Below are 16641 nucleotides of genomic sequence, written 5' to 3' on the forward strand. Positions count from 1 at the left end.
CTTGTCCTCTCACTACATGCCCTTGTAAAAAAGTCTCTCTGCAGATTTCTTGCAGGCCCCTTCACATACTGGGAAGCTGCTCCAAGGTCTTCCTGGAGCCTTTTCTTCTCCAGGCTGAACAAACCCAACTCTCCCAGCCTGTCTGCACAGGAGAGGTGCTCTAACCTTCCGATCATCTTTGTAGCTGTGAAATTAAACCTTTTTGTTGTTCTTCAAATAAGAGGAAGATGACATTGCACGTACGCCTGTAATGGACACAAGACAATTTCTCCACCAGTCCTGCTCTCTTCCTGATTGTATACCCATTAGGGAAATATCTGCAAACATTAAGTAACACACATCAAAACTAGATCATTAATCCAAATAAGCCTCCTACAATTCAGGATAGTTAGGATCCAAAAATTACTTAAACTTCACTTCTTGTAAGTGACATTGTTGGACAGTTATCTATCCATTTAAATAAAAAATGTAAATAATCCACTGTTAGCCTTTGGAAATCCACTATTTCTTGGGAAAAAAAATAACGGTGTCAGTCCTTTTATCCTGTAAGTATAATGCACACTGCAGTTTATGACAACTCTTCAGTTTCTCAGCCATAGTACTTAGGATATGACAACTGAGACATGCAACATCCATAAAGTTTGTATAGAAACTATGTGGAATTGGGAAGACCTGTGTTACTGGATATGAAATGCCACAGTGCTATATGGCAAACTATCAGTATATAAAATTGTTTCACTACACATAAAATAGCAATATATATATACACATATGTATGTGACTTGAGCAGTTCTCACCTGCAGCATATTTCTTTCTAGTCATCCATGTTCCAAATGAAGCAACTGCTTAAAAGAATTATTTTTATGACCAGAGAATGAAGAGCTTCTTTTAAGATATTTCAGGACCTTATTTTTGTTTAGTCTAATGAAAAAAAGACTCAGAAGAAACATAGCTGGTGTCTGTAAGTATCTATGATGACATTAATTTGACATAAACTATCTAAATAATGTTGATAAAAATAAAACTGACATTTCCTACTTAGAACATTTAAAAGTGTTTTTCAAAGCATTAGAGGACAGTACAAAACAAGGCCTTTCAATATGACTTTATTTCCTCCTCTAATTTTAACAGTTCCAGTCTGGACTGCCTGTGACAGAAGGGACTGAACTCCACTACCAAAACTTATTAATCTTCTGAGAGTTTGCCTATACTACATTAGGTATTCATATTTTGGCTTTGACATACAAAAAACATCAACTAGTAAAACCATCCTCTGAAAGTCCATGCATCAGCAATAAACTCACTTTGCACACTGACTTTGATTTTGGAATTGTGACTTTATAGAGACAGAAGGGGATCTCAGGTATTTTTATCCTGCTTCTCATTACTTATAAAATCTGATGATCTATGAGGAAAATAAAAATACTTGTCTTTCCTCGATTATTCTCAGAAGTGGTTTTAGGTCCTTATTACACTTGGCCACAGCTTTTCTGGCAAGAGCTTCTCATGGAACCTGGTTAATCAGCCTTTCTTTGGATACAAATACAAGCAGTTGAGGCTCTGTTTTGGAGCATGCCATGAAGTACTTATTTAGGGAAATGCTATATAATATTTCAGGAGCTGGCTGGGTAAGGGATTTTATTTTTTTTTTATTACATAGGGCAGGAGAAGTGTGAAGATGATAATTTGTCCTTGATAAAGCAATCAGGCACAACTAACAAGATTGTCATTATATATATAGCTCCTCCCTTGGGTCAGCCAGTAATTCCAGAGGAACCAAACAAGCACAGGACAATTACACGTCACACAGTTACCCAAGGGGAACAACAGTACACCTCTACTTTCACTCTTCAAATGACAGAACAATTAATGGGAGGAGCCTGAAGGAAACAAATCATGCCATCTAATAACAGTCCATGGCTGAGCAATTTGACAAATGAAGAGCTGAGATTCTGCACTTCATGAGGCAACCGGTGCTGCAATTTGTACAGTTTGCATGCCAAACAGTGACTAAATGAATACCCTGGCTCTATAGGATTTGTTCAGTAAGCAATATAGTAAGAACTATTAATGTCAGCTGCAAAGGAGGACTAGCATTTACTAACTGGAAAGGTAAAACTGTCTCTTAATATTTACAGTAACGTGTCCATGTCCTGTATTTTTTAGGTCTAGCTTATAAATTCAAGCATAGAATTTCACTCTGAATCATAGCAGATTTCACTGGTGGGGTAAAACCTTCAGGGTAATCCCCAAAGCATGTTACCAGTGAGTCAGATTAGCATATAAAATGCATATGCTAGAAATGCTAGAAAGGAATGGAGTGCATTTAGTTTATCAGTGGGCTAGTCATCTCCAGACCTTCTCAGAAGCTTCATCAATTCTACAAACTAATAAAGGGGGCCAGAAGAACCTGTTAGCACAAGAGGTACCATAATTCCGTCAGGGAGTGCTTTTCAAATGCATGACTGACCAGATCTTTACAAATATACTTCTGTTCTCCACAGTAATCTGAGTTTAGTGTCTTTCCCTTCCTCTGTGCATTCCACTCTTTCTGCCATACAATTCTAGAGGTACCATTCAGTCACGCACATTTTATTTCCGTGTATTTCAGTAGTTAGAGATACGGTAGGTGACTGAGTATTCGCCTCCTTCTCCCAAATAGCCTTTATTAAACAATCAAGTGGGTTTAAAACATAGCTTTTAAGCACATTTTTTGATTAGAAAAATACTAATTTTCATGAATCCTGGATTAGATAGATATTAATTCTCCCATGCTATTTTCTGAAACATATACTTTGTTACTTCTCCAAAAGAAAAGAAATACAAGCATTTTATACCAGTCCTATAGTTCTGTATTTTGTGCATGAAAACAGTTGAAAAAGTTTAGTTTGCTATACATATATATATACACCTCTAAATACACAAGATACTGCAATTTCTTAATTTAATACTACTCCCCTTACCTGAAGATGGTTACAAAAAAAAAAAAAAAATAGTCCTACTAGTTGCTGTAACTTTTTTTTTTAAAGCAAGTTGGACTATGGTTACAATACCCTGGATTACAAAATGCTCAATTCCATTAGCTTTTAAACTGACAAACAAGTAATTTAGGATGATATGCTTTTAAAGTTGTGTAGCTTATAGCATCTGCCATCATAACAAAAGATGAGAGAGTTAAAAAACCAACTTTACACCTTTTACTTAAAAACCACATAAGAAATGCAATACGGAACATATTGAAATGGGAATTTTTTGAACAAATAATATATAGTGTTAACAATAAGCATAAGCACTAAGCAGCATTTTTTTTCCTTTGTGATACTGCTCCAGCAATTGTTAGTTCCTTATAGATGTAAGACTACAGCTAGCTGACACTTTATGAAGAGATCTGCAGTTGAAATATTGATTCGAACAGTATTTCCCAGAAGTTCTATTCCTTTGAGTAACAGAAATGGGATTATTCTTGTGCTCATTAAAGTTATTGTAAAAATTAAATCCCAACTTCCATATGATTCACTTTCCAGCAGAAAATCACATACATGAAGATAATACTGCTATTTCTTAAGCTACCTAACAGAACAGGTAACTACTAAATTTCCACAGGGAAAAGGCTGACAGCAAATCTTACATATTTTCCTATGAAGGAAAAAAAAAAAATAAAATTCCAAACCAAAACCCACCACCAAAAAAAACCCCCAAACCTTGTTAAAATTCTGTATTATAATTTTAAACTCAGGTAACAAAGCACACCCGCAAGGCATTTCTTTCACCAAAATCATACCGCAATCGAGGGAACCAGCCCTATTACTGTATTATAAAACTAGACTATTATGGCAGGCTCTCCATTTCCCTATGCATCTTTTAACTCTAAAGACAAGTAACTCCTATTTGTATTCAAAAAAGACTCAATTCAAGCATATTAAAGTTCATGGGCAACCCCCACCCCACTTTGTGTCTTAAGCAAACTTTCCTCTAGCTAGGACCTGGGCTTTTCCTTCTTTTTCATGGGAGTAAATTTCAGCCTTTGAAAATAATGAACAGTTATGATCAGCATGATCTTTAAATACCTGCATTAGCCAAATGCTTTTGCAGCATTCTTTGTGCATCTTTTCACCCATCTTTGGGCTATGCCTGGTTTGCAGAATGTGGCCTATAGCACTCTCTGTTGCAAAATGCCAGGTCCAAGTTCATAGAATCATTTAGGTTAGAAGGAACCTCTTGGGATCATGTAGTCTAAGACCCCCTGCTCAAGCATGGTCAGCTACAGCAGGCTGCCCAGGATCATGTCCAGTCAGGTTTTGAGTATCTCATGGGATGGTGACTCCTCAACCTTTCTGGGCAACTTGTTCTAATATTTGACCACCCTTACAGTAAAAAGCTGTTTCTTTGTGTTCAGATGGAATCACTGTGCTTTAACTCATGTCTGCTGCCCATTAGTCCTGTCACTGAGAGCTACTGAGAAGAGCCTAGCTCCTCTATCTTCATTGTCTCCCACTGCATATTTATACACAGTGGTAAGATCTCCCCCAAGTCTTTTCTTTCCCGAGCTGAAGAGCTCCAGCTTTCCCAGCCTCTCATACACAGCCTTGTGCTAGACTTGCTCCAGTAAGCTTCTATCTTTTTTGTACTGGGGAGCCCAGAACTGGACACAGCACTCTAGATGCATCCTCATCAGTGCTGAGAGTAGAGGAAGGATCATCTCCCTCAGCCTGCTAGCAAAGCTTTGGCCTTTATTGCCACAAGGGTGCATTGCTGGTTCACAGTCAGTTTGCTGTCCACCAGGACCACAAGGTCTTTCTCGACCAAGCGGCTTTCCAGCCAGTCAGCTCCCAAGTTGCACTAGTGCCTTGGGCTGTTCCTCAGGGAGCAAGACTTTGCATACCCCTTCGTTGAACTTTGTGAGAAGCCTCTGCCCGGTTCTCCAGCCTGATGAGGTCTCTTTGAAAGGCAGTACATCATCTGGTGTTACCAGCCACTCCTTTCAATTTCATATGGTTTTCAAACTTGAAGAGGGACACACTCCATCCCATAATCCAGGTCATTTATAAAGGTGTTGAATAGTATTGGCCCCAGTATTAAGTCACAGGGTACACCACTACTGACTTGCCTGCAAATGGATTTTGTGCCACTAATTACAACCCCCTTATGCCCACTCGTTTGGCAAGTTCTTAATCTACCTCTCTTTGCATTTGCACCATTAAACCTGTACTTTATCAGTCTGCCTACTAAAAGGTAAACAACGTGGACTGCTCTCACATCATCCACAAAGCTAGTTGTCTGTGTAGAAGGCAAGGAGGTTGGTCAAACACAACTTCCCCTTTGTAAATCAATGCTGACTACTCCTGATCACCTTCTTGTCCTTCATGTCTTTGGAAATGCTTTCCAGGAAGATCTTCTCCACCGCTTTCCCAATGATTAAGGTGAAGCTGACTAGCCTGTAGCTCCCCAAATCTTTCTTCTTGTTTTTCTTGAAGATAGGAGTGATTTTTTTTTCCAGTCTACTGGAAGATCTCCCTATCTCCATAACCATTCAAAGATAATTAAGAGTGGCCTTGCAATGGTCTCAGGGGCCTGGCATCCATGAAGGCTTATTTTACTGGTAGAGACTAATGCAAAGAAGGCACTAACACATCTTCCCTACCCCATTTGACAGCAGGCCCACCATTTGCTGTTTATGTACTTGTAGAATCAGTTCTTGCTGTTCTGCCTGAAGGCTGAGGAACTATCCCATAGCTAATGGCTACTCCTGCTCCTTAAGCCACATGCCCTTTGCTAGACTCGTAATACCTCTCATGTTCTGGGGCAATAAGGAAAATGCTTTGATTCCACTGGGGGTGGTTCAGGAGTCCAAGCTGATTTTCCAAGCCTATGCTTTGTGCAGTGGAAGGCAACATACAAAAATGGTATTTTTCATGTTTTGCTCTTTAAAATATTTATTTCTACTACTATCTCCAATTTCTGTATAAATGGGTAATGTTCTAGATAAGGTAAGGATATAAGAAATACTTGGAGGCTCAAGTATTGTATCAGAAATATGTGCTGACTTTGTAAAAACCAACTACATTTTACATTAGGCAAAATAATGAATAAACTTTTCTGATTAGGAAGATGTAAAATAAATGAGTGGTTTTCCCTGTAAATTCTACTGCAGAAGTCACCTGTATGACTTGTACTTAACCTTTTTCTTCTCATGCAGCATTACAGTACTTCCCCCCTACCCATCCCACAAAACAAAACAAAAAAAAAAAAAAAAAAAAAAAACACCAAACAAAAAAAAACCCCAAATATTCCACTAGTTGTTACAGATTGCACTTTTAAAGCACAGACTTGCCAGTCCTCAGCATTTCCAGTGTCCTATTTAAAATGTTGACATACACAGTCTTTATTTTATGAAACTGGAAGATTTCGCCTAAGTACTTCTTTTGATGCTGGAGAAATGTTATCTGGGAAGATGACTTCAAACTCTATAATTAAGTCTCCACGTTGGTCAGGATTTTTGGGAAATGGCAAACCATATCCTATAATCCTTCTTCTCATCCCAGGCTTTACAACTTCATTTACTGTCATAGGTATGGTTCTTCCTTCTATCGTTGGCACGTTGAAAGAGCTGCCACATAAAGCCTAAAGAAAAATTGTATCATGAGGGAAAAAAGAAAAGAAAAGAAAAGAAAAGAAAAAATTGGTCAGAACTTTATTTGTACCTAACCTGATTTTAACTCATTTAGAAAAGACTAGCATTCCAAACAGTATTTCCACTGTGCACTCCTGAGATGACAAAATCCAAATACAGTGCTCCTCTCAAAAAGAGAAGTCTTCAATTTGCCATTGAATATCACAGAATTTACTAATTTTATGCAATGGCCACTGACTGGTAATGAGATTATACACCCTTCAAAGACTTTATCAAATAAGAAAGTAGCCGAGATAGAGTGAATTCTTCACTCATACTTCTCTACAGATGTCCAGCTTCTCAGTTTCCATTGGAAAGAGTCCTGTTCCATTTGCTGTGTGTTGGCATTGTACAGGGGTTTACCCTAATACACTATCAACCTATACTATATGACATTGCAGAGCAAGTGTCTATATGCAGAGGCACTGAATTTCACAGCCATCTTCAGACAGCATTTGCAATGCTCAAAGAAAAGCAAACAACTATTCTAGTGCATCAAAAATAAAACATCACTGACCTCCTCCTGTTTTATCCAATAGCTTGCTTTCTTTTCTAGGACCCAATAGCAACATTCTGATTCCTCCAACATCACCTGATTCAGCACACTTAGTCTATACTGATAATGTCCAATTCACATAATACAGTAAGCCTAAATAGGCTTTTATCTATGAAGGTACTATATTATCCACATCAACATTAAACACTGTCTTTTCTCCCTCATCTTGTTTTAGGTGCCTCAACTCACTTAAAATGTATTTTAGATAAGAATCCTTTAAGGAGAGAGCTCATCATGTACACAAAGAGCTTATAATGCAAGCAGGAGTTTATTTCTCCACCTAATGCTAATTAAGAAATAAAAACACATTACACACACTCAGCTACAGTATCTTTTAAATGGTGAACATATCAGGGCTTGAGTTCTTAAGAACTCTGCTCACTTGTCTTCCTGATTTTCCCTTTTGAAAGCCAATGTGTTTTGACTCAGAACAGAATATAAAAAAAAGCTATACCATTTTTGTTGTTATATATAGCTCCTATAACACCTGTTCACAATAATTTATCCTCATGAAATCAATCTTCATGTACTTTGAAATCACACTGAAATAACTTATGACATAAAAAGGGAGACTTAGAATTTGTTGGCAGTGAAAGTATTTAAGACATTTCTACTTTGTCCTACAGAAATAGCAATCATATCGCAGCAGTAAAAAGCATGCTGTATTTGATGTACTTGTTAATTGTATTTGTGTTTGTTACTTCAGCTTTTCCTTTTTTTTTCCCCATCAAAAAGTTACTGCTTCTACTATAAATAATGGTGCTCTGTGGCCACAGTGACATTACAAGAGTGAAACTATTAAAAAAAAAAACAAAAACCAACAACAAAAAAAAACCCCACAGGAAGTTTACTGCTGCCACACAGGGTAGCCACTGTATCACACTGTAACAGGTTTAAATATTTAGAGTTCTACTAAAAGAGAAACTTACCTCCCTTAAGCTGATCTTAACAGGATAGATAATATTTGATCCATCTCTTTTGAAGTGAGAGTGCGGTTTATCTTTAATGATAAAAACAATATCAGCTGGAATTGTGTTAGGTGTTTCATCACCTTCTTTCGGAAAAGTGATTTTGGTGCCTTCTTTCCATCCTCTTTTTATCTCAATAGTAAGAATTTTGTCCTCTGTTCGGACACTTCTGCCATCTGGGTTAAGCCTTTTACGTGAAATTCTCATCCTTTTTGTGCAGCCATGATAAATCTCTTCCAATGACACTTTTAGTTCATGGATTACAGGGGGATCTTGTTTACGACGTAACTGACTACCAACTGTATTTCTTTCCCTTGGAAAACCATTCATACTAAAACTAGTGAAGGATCCAAATGGGTCACCATCCACCTCCATGTCTTCAGTGTCTCTGCCACCAGGCATCCTCCTTCCAAAGAAGATCTCAAAAGGATTTGTGCCACCAAAGAAAGCTGCAAATGTAGCATGTGGATCACCATGGAAGGAGTACCGGAAGGTACCACCCTGTCCATCAGATCCTCCAGCTCCTCCTTTCAGACCTAAGTAAGACAAATAAGCAAAGTTAAAAACAAATATAATATCAGCATAAGCTTTCCTATTGTAGAGTGTAATGATACCAGAACTGATGAGTCAAAAGGTCTTTGCAGTAGAGTGAAAGGTCTCCTTTTCAACGAGGACTCGCCAACAGCCTATGCAGTACCAACCAGTAATTCAACAGCTTGAACAGAAATAAAGTCTCTGAAGCTCTAGAATGACCCCTACACTTCTGCAAAATCTGTTGGAAGTTGCATTCCTCTTCAAGATCACTTCTGGGGAAAATTATACAGTATCATATGCAACATTATCCATAGCCTCCGCTGTTCAGCTTAAACTTGGTGTTAATTAGCTTTACCTCTTTATCTTTCAGTTTGAGTAAAAACTAAAATGCCAATAGTAAAGCAGCGATATGCCTCGTTAATGTTCAGTTTAGCATCCCAAACTTACCAGAGCTTGTGCTCCTATGATATAAAATAGGTAAGAAACCTGGGAACTTTTTTCAATGCATCCACAAATAACAATAGCTTGGAAGTTCCTAAGACCCATTTGGGTACAAAGACCTTGAATTTACTGTCACTGTCTCTGTGCAAAACAAACAATGTTCTCAAATAGCTTTGTTCTTTCTCTTCTATCTTCTACAAGGAGAGATCTACATTTCATTTCTTCCAGATAAGAGTTCTCTCACAATTCTTACTGGACAGTCCCTTGTATTTTCTGCTCTCTCATTCCAAACCCAGCTAAAAATCAATTTTCCTAAATGCCTCTTTCCCAACAGGTGATCTCTAAGTATTTCCTCGTAATAGTTAGTGCTCTCCTGCACTGACCATTTCAGGATACTTTCTCAAACCTTTAGGATGAGAGGCTGAAAGTCTTCTTAAGAGATACTTTTATTTCTAAATTTACAATGTTTGCCTGGTTTGGGGTGGGTTTTTTTCCAGTCTTACACAGCTCAGTACTACAGCTGCTATCCTGGTTCCATAGCCATAAAAATCTGAACACTTACAGTAGGGAGGCATGCCTTCCCTGAATTTGAAAACGTGGTTTGGTTGGGGTTTTTTTGGCTGTTTTGGACCTTCTGTGCTTAAGCTCAGTAGTAGTGGTTAACAGCAACCAAGACAGTAGGATGAGAATGCTTTCCCCATGCCAATATCAGACAATATTAAAAGTACTTAGCAACATGTAGTACATCCTTCTGTCACAGTACAATTAATATCAAACAAGCAGATCAGTGGAGTCAATCTCTGATAGTAGAAGGACACTTCCTAAAATAGCTAGCTCAAAGTTACTGAAGGCACATCAAGTTTCTGGCTGTAAAAACACTATTTCCTCTGTCCTCCCACCCCACCCACTGCCTTTCCCTCACAACTTCCAGTTACACTCTCAGATGTAACTGAAGAACTCAGAGAGCAACTGAGGCATTAGTAGTTATTTCGGATTCACCACTCAAAAATTCATACTTAAGTTTAGTATTATGTCCCAAATAAACAGAAATCTGCATTTTGAACCTCTATCTTCAAGTATGCAACACTAGGATGCCAAAGGCTGCAATGCTTTAAATGCTTTACTTCAAGCTCTTTGGTAAAAGTGACTAAAGTGCTATTTTAGGATGAGCTGCTGCACAAGACTTAATATGCAAATGAATAAATAGGTATATAATGATACACAGAAAAGAGGCAGTGGGTGAGAAGGAACAAGTGCAAGAAGGCAAAAGACTCAAAAGACAACAATAAAGACCTCTGGTATCTACATAAATGCTTTTTTCCTAGAATGCTTCACTAACAGCAGTAAAGCTTTGAACCCATGCACTGGAAGAGAAGACCATAAAAACCCCGCATCCTCTGTAGAAACTGAAGGTCTTCTACATGAATTTATGGATGTTAATTATATTAAATCCTATGGATGACAGAGGACCAAATTACTATGTAGTCATAAGAGGCCACAATTCTCCCTAAAGTACTGCTATTTAAGTGTCCTCCTTTATATTAACAAAAAACACGGCCCTGAGTGAATGGCAATGAGTGAGGGGACCTACTTGGCACAACAGAAGTAATGATTTCATGTGGAATTTCTGATACCGTACATTTAGGGACAGGGATGTTAATGACTTCCTCTGTTGCTCAATTGTAAGACTGAAAGTCACATTGGTCAAAAAAAAAAAAAAAAAAAAGTCATCCTCTCTGGATATCCATTTTAGGATAAATATGACATTTCTGAGGCCTCATTCTCTTGGCATGTTATCACTGTTTACAATTAAAGCTAAAAAATTGTTCTGGTATTTCATGACATCAGCCAAATTCTTTCCTCTCCAGGCAAGAAGCCAAGGACAACTATCGACTGGACACCTGGGCTTCTGCTCAGGACTACCCTACCTAGATCAAGCAGATTACCCTTTAGCAAAAATTTAAGAAATTAATATATCTCTTTCAACTGCACCTCAAAAAGTGCTATGGCAAGGGAAGGCAGCAGTAAGTTATCCCAAAAAGCTACTTGTGGGTCATTCAGTATTTTTGAATTCATTAACTTTTTTGTCTGTCAAGTACAAAAAAAAAAAAAAAAAAAAAAAAAAAAGAAAAAGAAAAAAACCATTAAAAAACTATATCAGCACTAAAACTCTGCAATACAGTTTATGTATTAAAATTAATGAGTCCAACTGCGAAGCAGTTCAAATACATTGCCTAAAAATCAACACATTTTGCTTCATTTAACATAATGAAAGCAACTGATCACAGCAAAACAGACATATACATACCTTCCTCCCCAAACTGATCATAAATGTCTCTCTTTTTGGGATCACTCAGCACTTCATAAGCTTCTGCAATCTCTTTGAATTTTTCCTCTGCATGAGGAGACTTGTTCTTATCTGGATGCCATTTAAGCGCTTGTTTTCTGTAAGCCTTTTTGATATCCTCTTCAGAAGCCCCTTTTTCAATTCCCAGGATAGAATAATAATCTTTCCCCATCTTGACTGTTGGAAGAATTCAGATTTTCCTTGCTATAGCAAAAGCACTGTCCAGTGTCTTAGCAACAGAGAGATGCTAGAGAAGGAAAAACAAAAATCAGATTTGGAATTGAAACAAACAGAACTGTTACAAATCAACACTTTCCAATATGTTAAAGAAACACTAGACAGCGTCTCCTTATTTCATTCTTTCCCTTGCTGCTCATTTATAAATAATTATACACAGTGGACAAGACACAGCCCTCTTTAGAGCCCTCCCACCTACAGTACGTGTCTCCGCTCTTTCTAGAACAACAAATAATACAGGACGTCATTTCCCTGACTGCCCCAGCTGAACAGTCAGCACAGCTTTCACTCCCTCTTTCACACATACGCATGCGCGCACACACACGCACACAGAGAAAATGCTGAACTTCTATCTCCTCCCTTCTCAAGCAACTAGAAAGTTTAAAGGTTTAATAGTATAATAGTGCCTTGCACCACCAGGGCTGAATCCAGTCTGCTCTGCAGACAACTCCCCCAGTAGTAATGCCAGAGCCCATCTAAATTAATTATAGCATTTTACTTCACTGTTTCTATAGAGACAGCTGTACGCATAACTGTTTTCTAAACATATCAATGTGGATTTGTACTCTTTCCAGCGAAGGCTACAGAGTATTTTGCACCAAAGTAACTACAAAGCTTCAGAAAGCATAACTTAACTTCTTTAAAATTAAGCCACCTTCCACCACATTTGACTGCAGCCATATATAATTAAGCAGTAAGAAATCAAATCTAAGAAAACACCATTCAGATTACCACAGCTCAAGCCATTCAACTATAGCAGGCCCTGACCTCCTTCTACACAAGACTATTATACAAGTATGGCAGATAAATTTCATCTAATGGGATGTTAGCAACAGAAAAATACCTAGTTTCTATGCATCTGTTCTACAATACACAGTGCAATGAAGTATTTCTCAAGCTGAGGGAATGGTATGGAAGCTCCAGCCTGCAAGACTTCTTTAAGAGCTATAGGTCAAGGAATTATCACTACTTGTCAGTATGGCAATAAACTTCAAGACTAATTGAGCTTGAAGAAACACTCCTCCCTGGAACAAAGTACTAAAATACACCATTTTGGTCATATCTAGAAGTTACCTGTATGAAGACATTCCCAGGCTCAATTATGAAGTTACCTGTGTGAAGACAATTATGTTCAACTGCCTGCCTTTTAATGATAAAAAGAAAGGCAGCATATAATAGCCAAGGGACCATCAAACTCAACTGAAGAAAACAAACCTTCTGATTGAGGGAATATTATTATTGGTTTTCAAAACCTGCTCTAACTTAGAAGGAGGCTGACAGTGTCACCCCCCTATTCCTCACATACTATCCTTTTCTATTTCTGCAATAGGATTGGCTACATTTCCTCAATGTATCCAGGAGTTGCTTAATGTATACATTTTTTTTTATGAAGACAGAATAAAGATGAGATTACATCACAGTATTTGAGAAAGCAGTAACTTCTGCATATCTGAAGTTATTTCAAATGTAACAGAGTACATTTGTACCAAATGTGCCAAAGGGTACTGAAAAAAGGAATCGGCTGTGCTTGCCACCAAATCTCTCAGGACTTACTTGCATTTTTGGAACACTGGAAGATACGAGGTTACAGAATCACTCTTTACAGTTAAAGAAGGAAGTTGTTGCCAAGCTCCACGTGGAATAAAGCTATTCTTCTACTAATCATCCTTTTTATCTTTCTTTTGAAAGTGCTGCTTTTGTTAATTTATAATTAGTAGTTCAGATAAATTCTCATAGACTTGCATTCTAAATTCAGCATATGGAGTTTTGAAAAGCAGTAAGTACAATAGCTTGAATTAAAATTGGACTTCAGTTGATTTTATGTACCACTCCCTAGGAAGCTACTTTACCTACATGTGTTAGTGGGCAGTTTTAACCTTACTATGCTCTAGAAGTGGTTGCAAACAGGACAAATCACTATCCAAACCCAGCAGTTATCATACTCTGAACTACAACAGGAAACAAACATCATAACTATCAACAGTGTAAGATTTAGAGCAGCCTTAATCTCTTGCAAAACTAGAGAACAAGTTGTTGTGCTCAGCTATGCTCCCATGGTATGGTTTGAGCAACATCTGGGGGGGTCATAACTTACATTACCTTAAGTACTCCCACCAGTGAGCGTCTGAGAAGGACCCCATGACATTTGGGTCACTGTGTTGTCATATAATGGAATTGTCAGAACAGCAGAAACTCAGACTAGTTTCAGGATTGTATTTTTCATTATGTTTATCAAAACCTCTACTCAATGGAAGTGGCAGGACACATACACTAGTTTAATAAAAACAAGGCATAAGAAGTTTTCCCCTTTGAGAATATAATATTAAACACTGATGTCCTTTTAAGCATCAAAAGGATACTGAAGGAGCTGCAATTAGCAAAGCTTAGCACTCCCTTTGTAAAACACAGGAATTAATTTCCTGTGTTTCATTAAAGACACAATGGTCAGGATTTCTCTTAAACCAAGTTTGTTTTCCTTGAATGTCAAAACTTACTAATTCTGGTAACAACAAAAGTTACACTGGGACATTCTGACAATCAGTCACAGTCAGTAACTGTTCAGGCATCCTTTCTCTCCCTACAGAGAGGAGTGCCAAGTTATACCCCTAATTAGATAAGTTATTCCCCCAAAATGAAGTCACTTAAGATTCTGAGCAAGATGTACAGCATCACTTCTACTTCCTGCTCTGCACGGGAATCTTCATGTCAGAATGAATTTACAGTCTAGAATTTCACATCTTCTAAGAGTTGACAGGACAACTGGAGTGTCGCCTTCCAGAAAACACGTTACTTCTTTTTTGCTGAGACCTTTTGGAAATACGTGTAGGCTGCAGTTCTTCTCACATGCTTTCGAGTTCTTTAATTTGTAATAGAAGAGATATACCTCTTAGAAGTAGTGAAAACTTTTAAAAATTATTATTCAAAGACTAGCATTCATAAGATGAACATCTAATGATCATGCTAATTATCATTTGGGTACATCCAGTCATACCATGACATCTTAAGACACTGGAATTCCATCTGGTAACGGTGATAAGTTCTTACATCTTCCAATCTTCTAGTATTAGAGCAATTTCAAGGACAGATCAATCACAGCTGTTAGATTTTGAGAACTCTAAATATCTGATCTTTGCAATTCTTTTTTGTCCATTTTGTCATTTGATCCCACATTCCTCTTCAGAGGAAAAGAAAACAAGGAAAATCCTTCATGTACTCTCCAAAGACTTCTGGCATTGCAGTCCCTTTGAGTAAGCACAGATAAACAGAAACCAAAACAGCTTAGGGGGAAAAAAAAAAACAACCAAACAAAAACAACCAACCAAAAAACAAAAACACACCACCACCAAAAAACACACATACACACAAAACCTTCACCACCAAAGCCCCCTTAGTTTTACAACTATAGTCCTACCTTCCCTATTATATATGTTACTGTAAACACCTAGAATTGGAAGCATTTAAAAAACTCTCCTAGACTGAGAAGATTCCATTTCTAATATGTTTAAATAAGATTCTTATTTTTTGTTTAAATGCTGAATAAGTGTCCCCTACCTACTTTCGAGTACTGTCATAGTACTCTTATGCACTGAGAAAATTAGCAGCCTGTATTTGTTCCATGCTTCCTTACACTGATGTTATTTGTTATAGTCCAAATTAAAATCCAAATACATAAAATGGGAATTTCAGTTCAAGCTTTCTAAAGTCATTTGGGGAAAAAATTGTGCCTTCAACTGTAACAAATTACTAAAGAGCCAAATAGACAATTTACTAACGGTGCAGAACTTGCCTAACTTAAGCCCACTTTTATCTAGAGGATTTTCTATTGTCTTTGATCAAAACCAAGAAAATAACATTGCACTTTTGGAATACAAGAATTCCTTTTTTTTAATTTAAAAATGTTTATGAAATAAACACTAGGAAGCTGTAACTTGTCCCTTTGATAGTTTACCTTCACTTCCAAGATAGAGTTTGGCTACTTACATTCAGCATTTCACTTGAGTTAGTATTTCAGCGAAATAATTGTGGCTTTAAAGTATCTTTCCCATTATTCACTCTGAACAACTGTACTTCAACTCACATACATATGGACAAGTGCTACACATCATAACTTTGGCAGAAGAGTGGGAGCAAGGTCATACCACTTCCAGGTCTTGAAACACATCAACAACATTAACTCTTGAATTCATTGTCTCTTTAAAGAAGACTTCATAAGGACTGAAATAAATTAAGGAAACATTCACAACAATAGTCACACTGAATTCAAATTCTAGATTAATCACAAATTAGCACCAGTATAAGGCTATTTTAAGGAAAAGCTTCTATGCAGGACAGTATCATTATTCCCTGAAATATGTGAGGTTGAACAAAAATACTCATTATTTCCTATAAATTAAGCTATTTCTTCTGCATTCATCACCTATTAAACTTCAGAAACAAAACTGAAAAAGACAGGACTAGATCACAGAACAAGTCGAAGAGCAAACAAAACCACAAAGGCAAATTCCAGACAGATCACAACTATAAATACACATGTGCACATAAATGTCAAGGCAGAGGAGCCAAATCCCTCCCCAGAAAAAGCTGTTTCACAATTAAGTATCATAATATTTGCAAACCCACATTGATGAATGGAATAAATCAACACTTCCTCTACAATGATTTGAAGAAAGCACATCCATATACGAAAGTAAAATTTACCGTAAGACCATCCATTATTTTCTCAGAGAAAAAGAATTTCACAATGACTTTTCTCCCCACCATCTTCAATTGTATGTAGCAGTTAACTGAGCTACGTTTATACTTTTGGATTGTGAATAAGACCTTGCACAAGCAAACTTCATTCATGAATTCATTAAATAGTTTCACTACAGAAGTATTCATAAATAGA

At 37.3% G+C, this 16641-nt stretch overlaps 1 protein-coding gene across 1 annotated transcript; it reads right to left on the reverse strand.

The window, feature by feature from the left end:
• Positions 1-6387: 6387 nt before the first annotated feature.
• DNAJB4 (DnaJ (Hsp40) homolog, subfamily B, member 4) lies at positions 6388-11827 on the reverse strand. The gene is made up of 3 exons (XM_010010766.1): positions 11478-11827; positions 8156-8730; positions 6388-6621 (listed from the first exon to the last, which is right to left on the reverse strand). Exons 1-3 carry the CDS (start codon positions 11686-11688, stop codon positions 6388-6390), a joined length of 1020 nt encoding a protein of 339 aa, XP_010009068.1. The 5' UTR covers positions 11689-11827.
• Positions 11828-16641: the final 4814 nt, after the last annotated feature.

Source organism: Nestor notabilis, unplaced genomic scaffold (genome assembly GCF_000696875.1).
Source record: "Nestor notabilis isolate BGI_N333 unplaced genomic scaffold, ASM69687v1 scaffold12263, whole genome shotgun sequence".
Taxonomy (NCBI): domain Eukaryota; kingdom Metazoa; phylum Chordata; class Aves; order Psittaciformes; family Psittacidae; genus Nestor; species Nestor notabilis.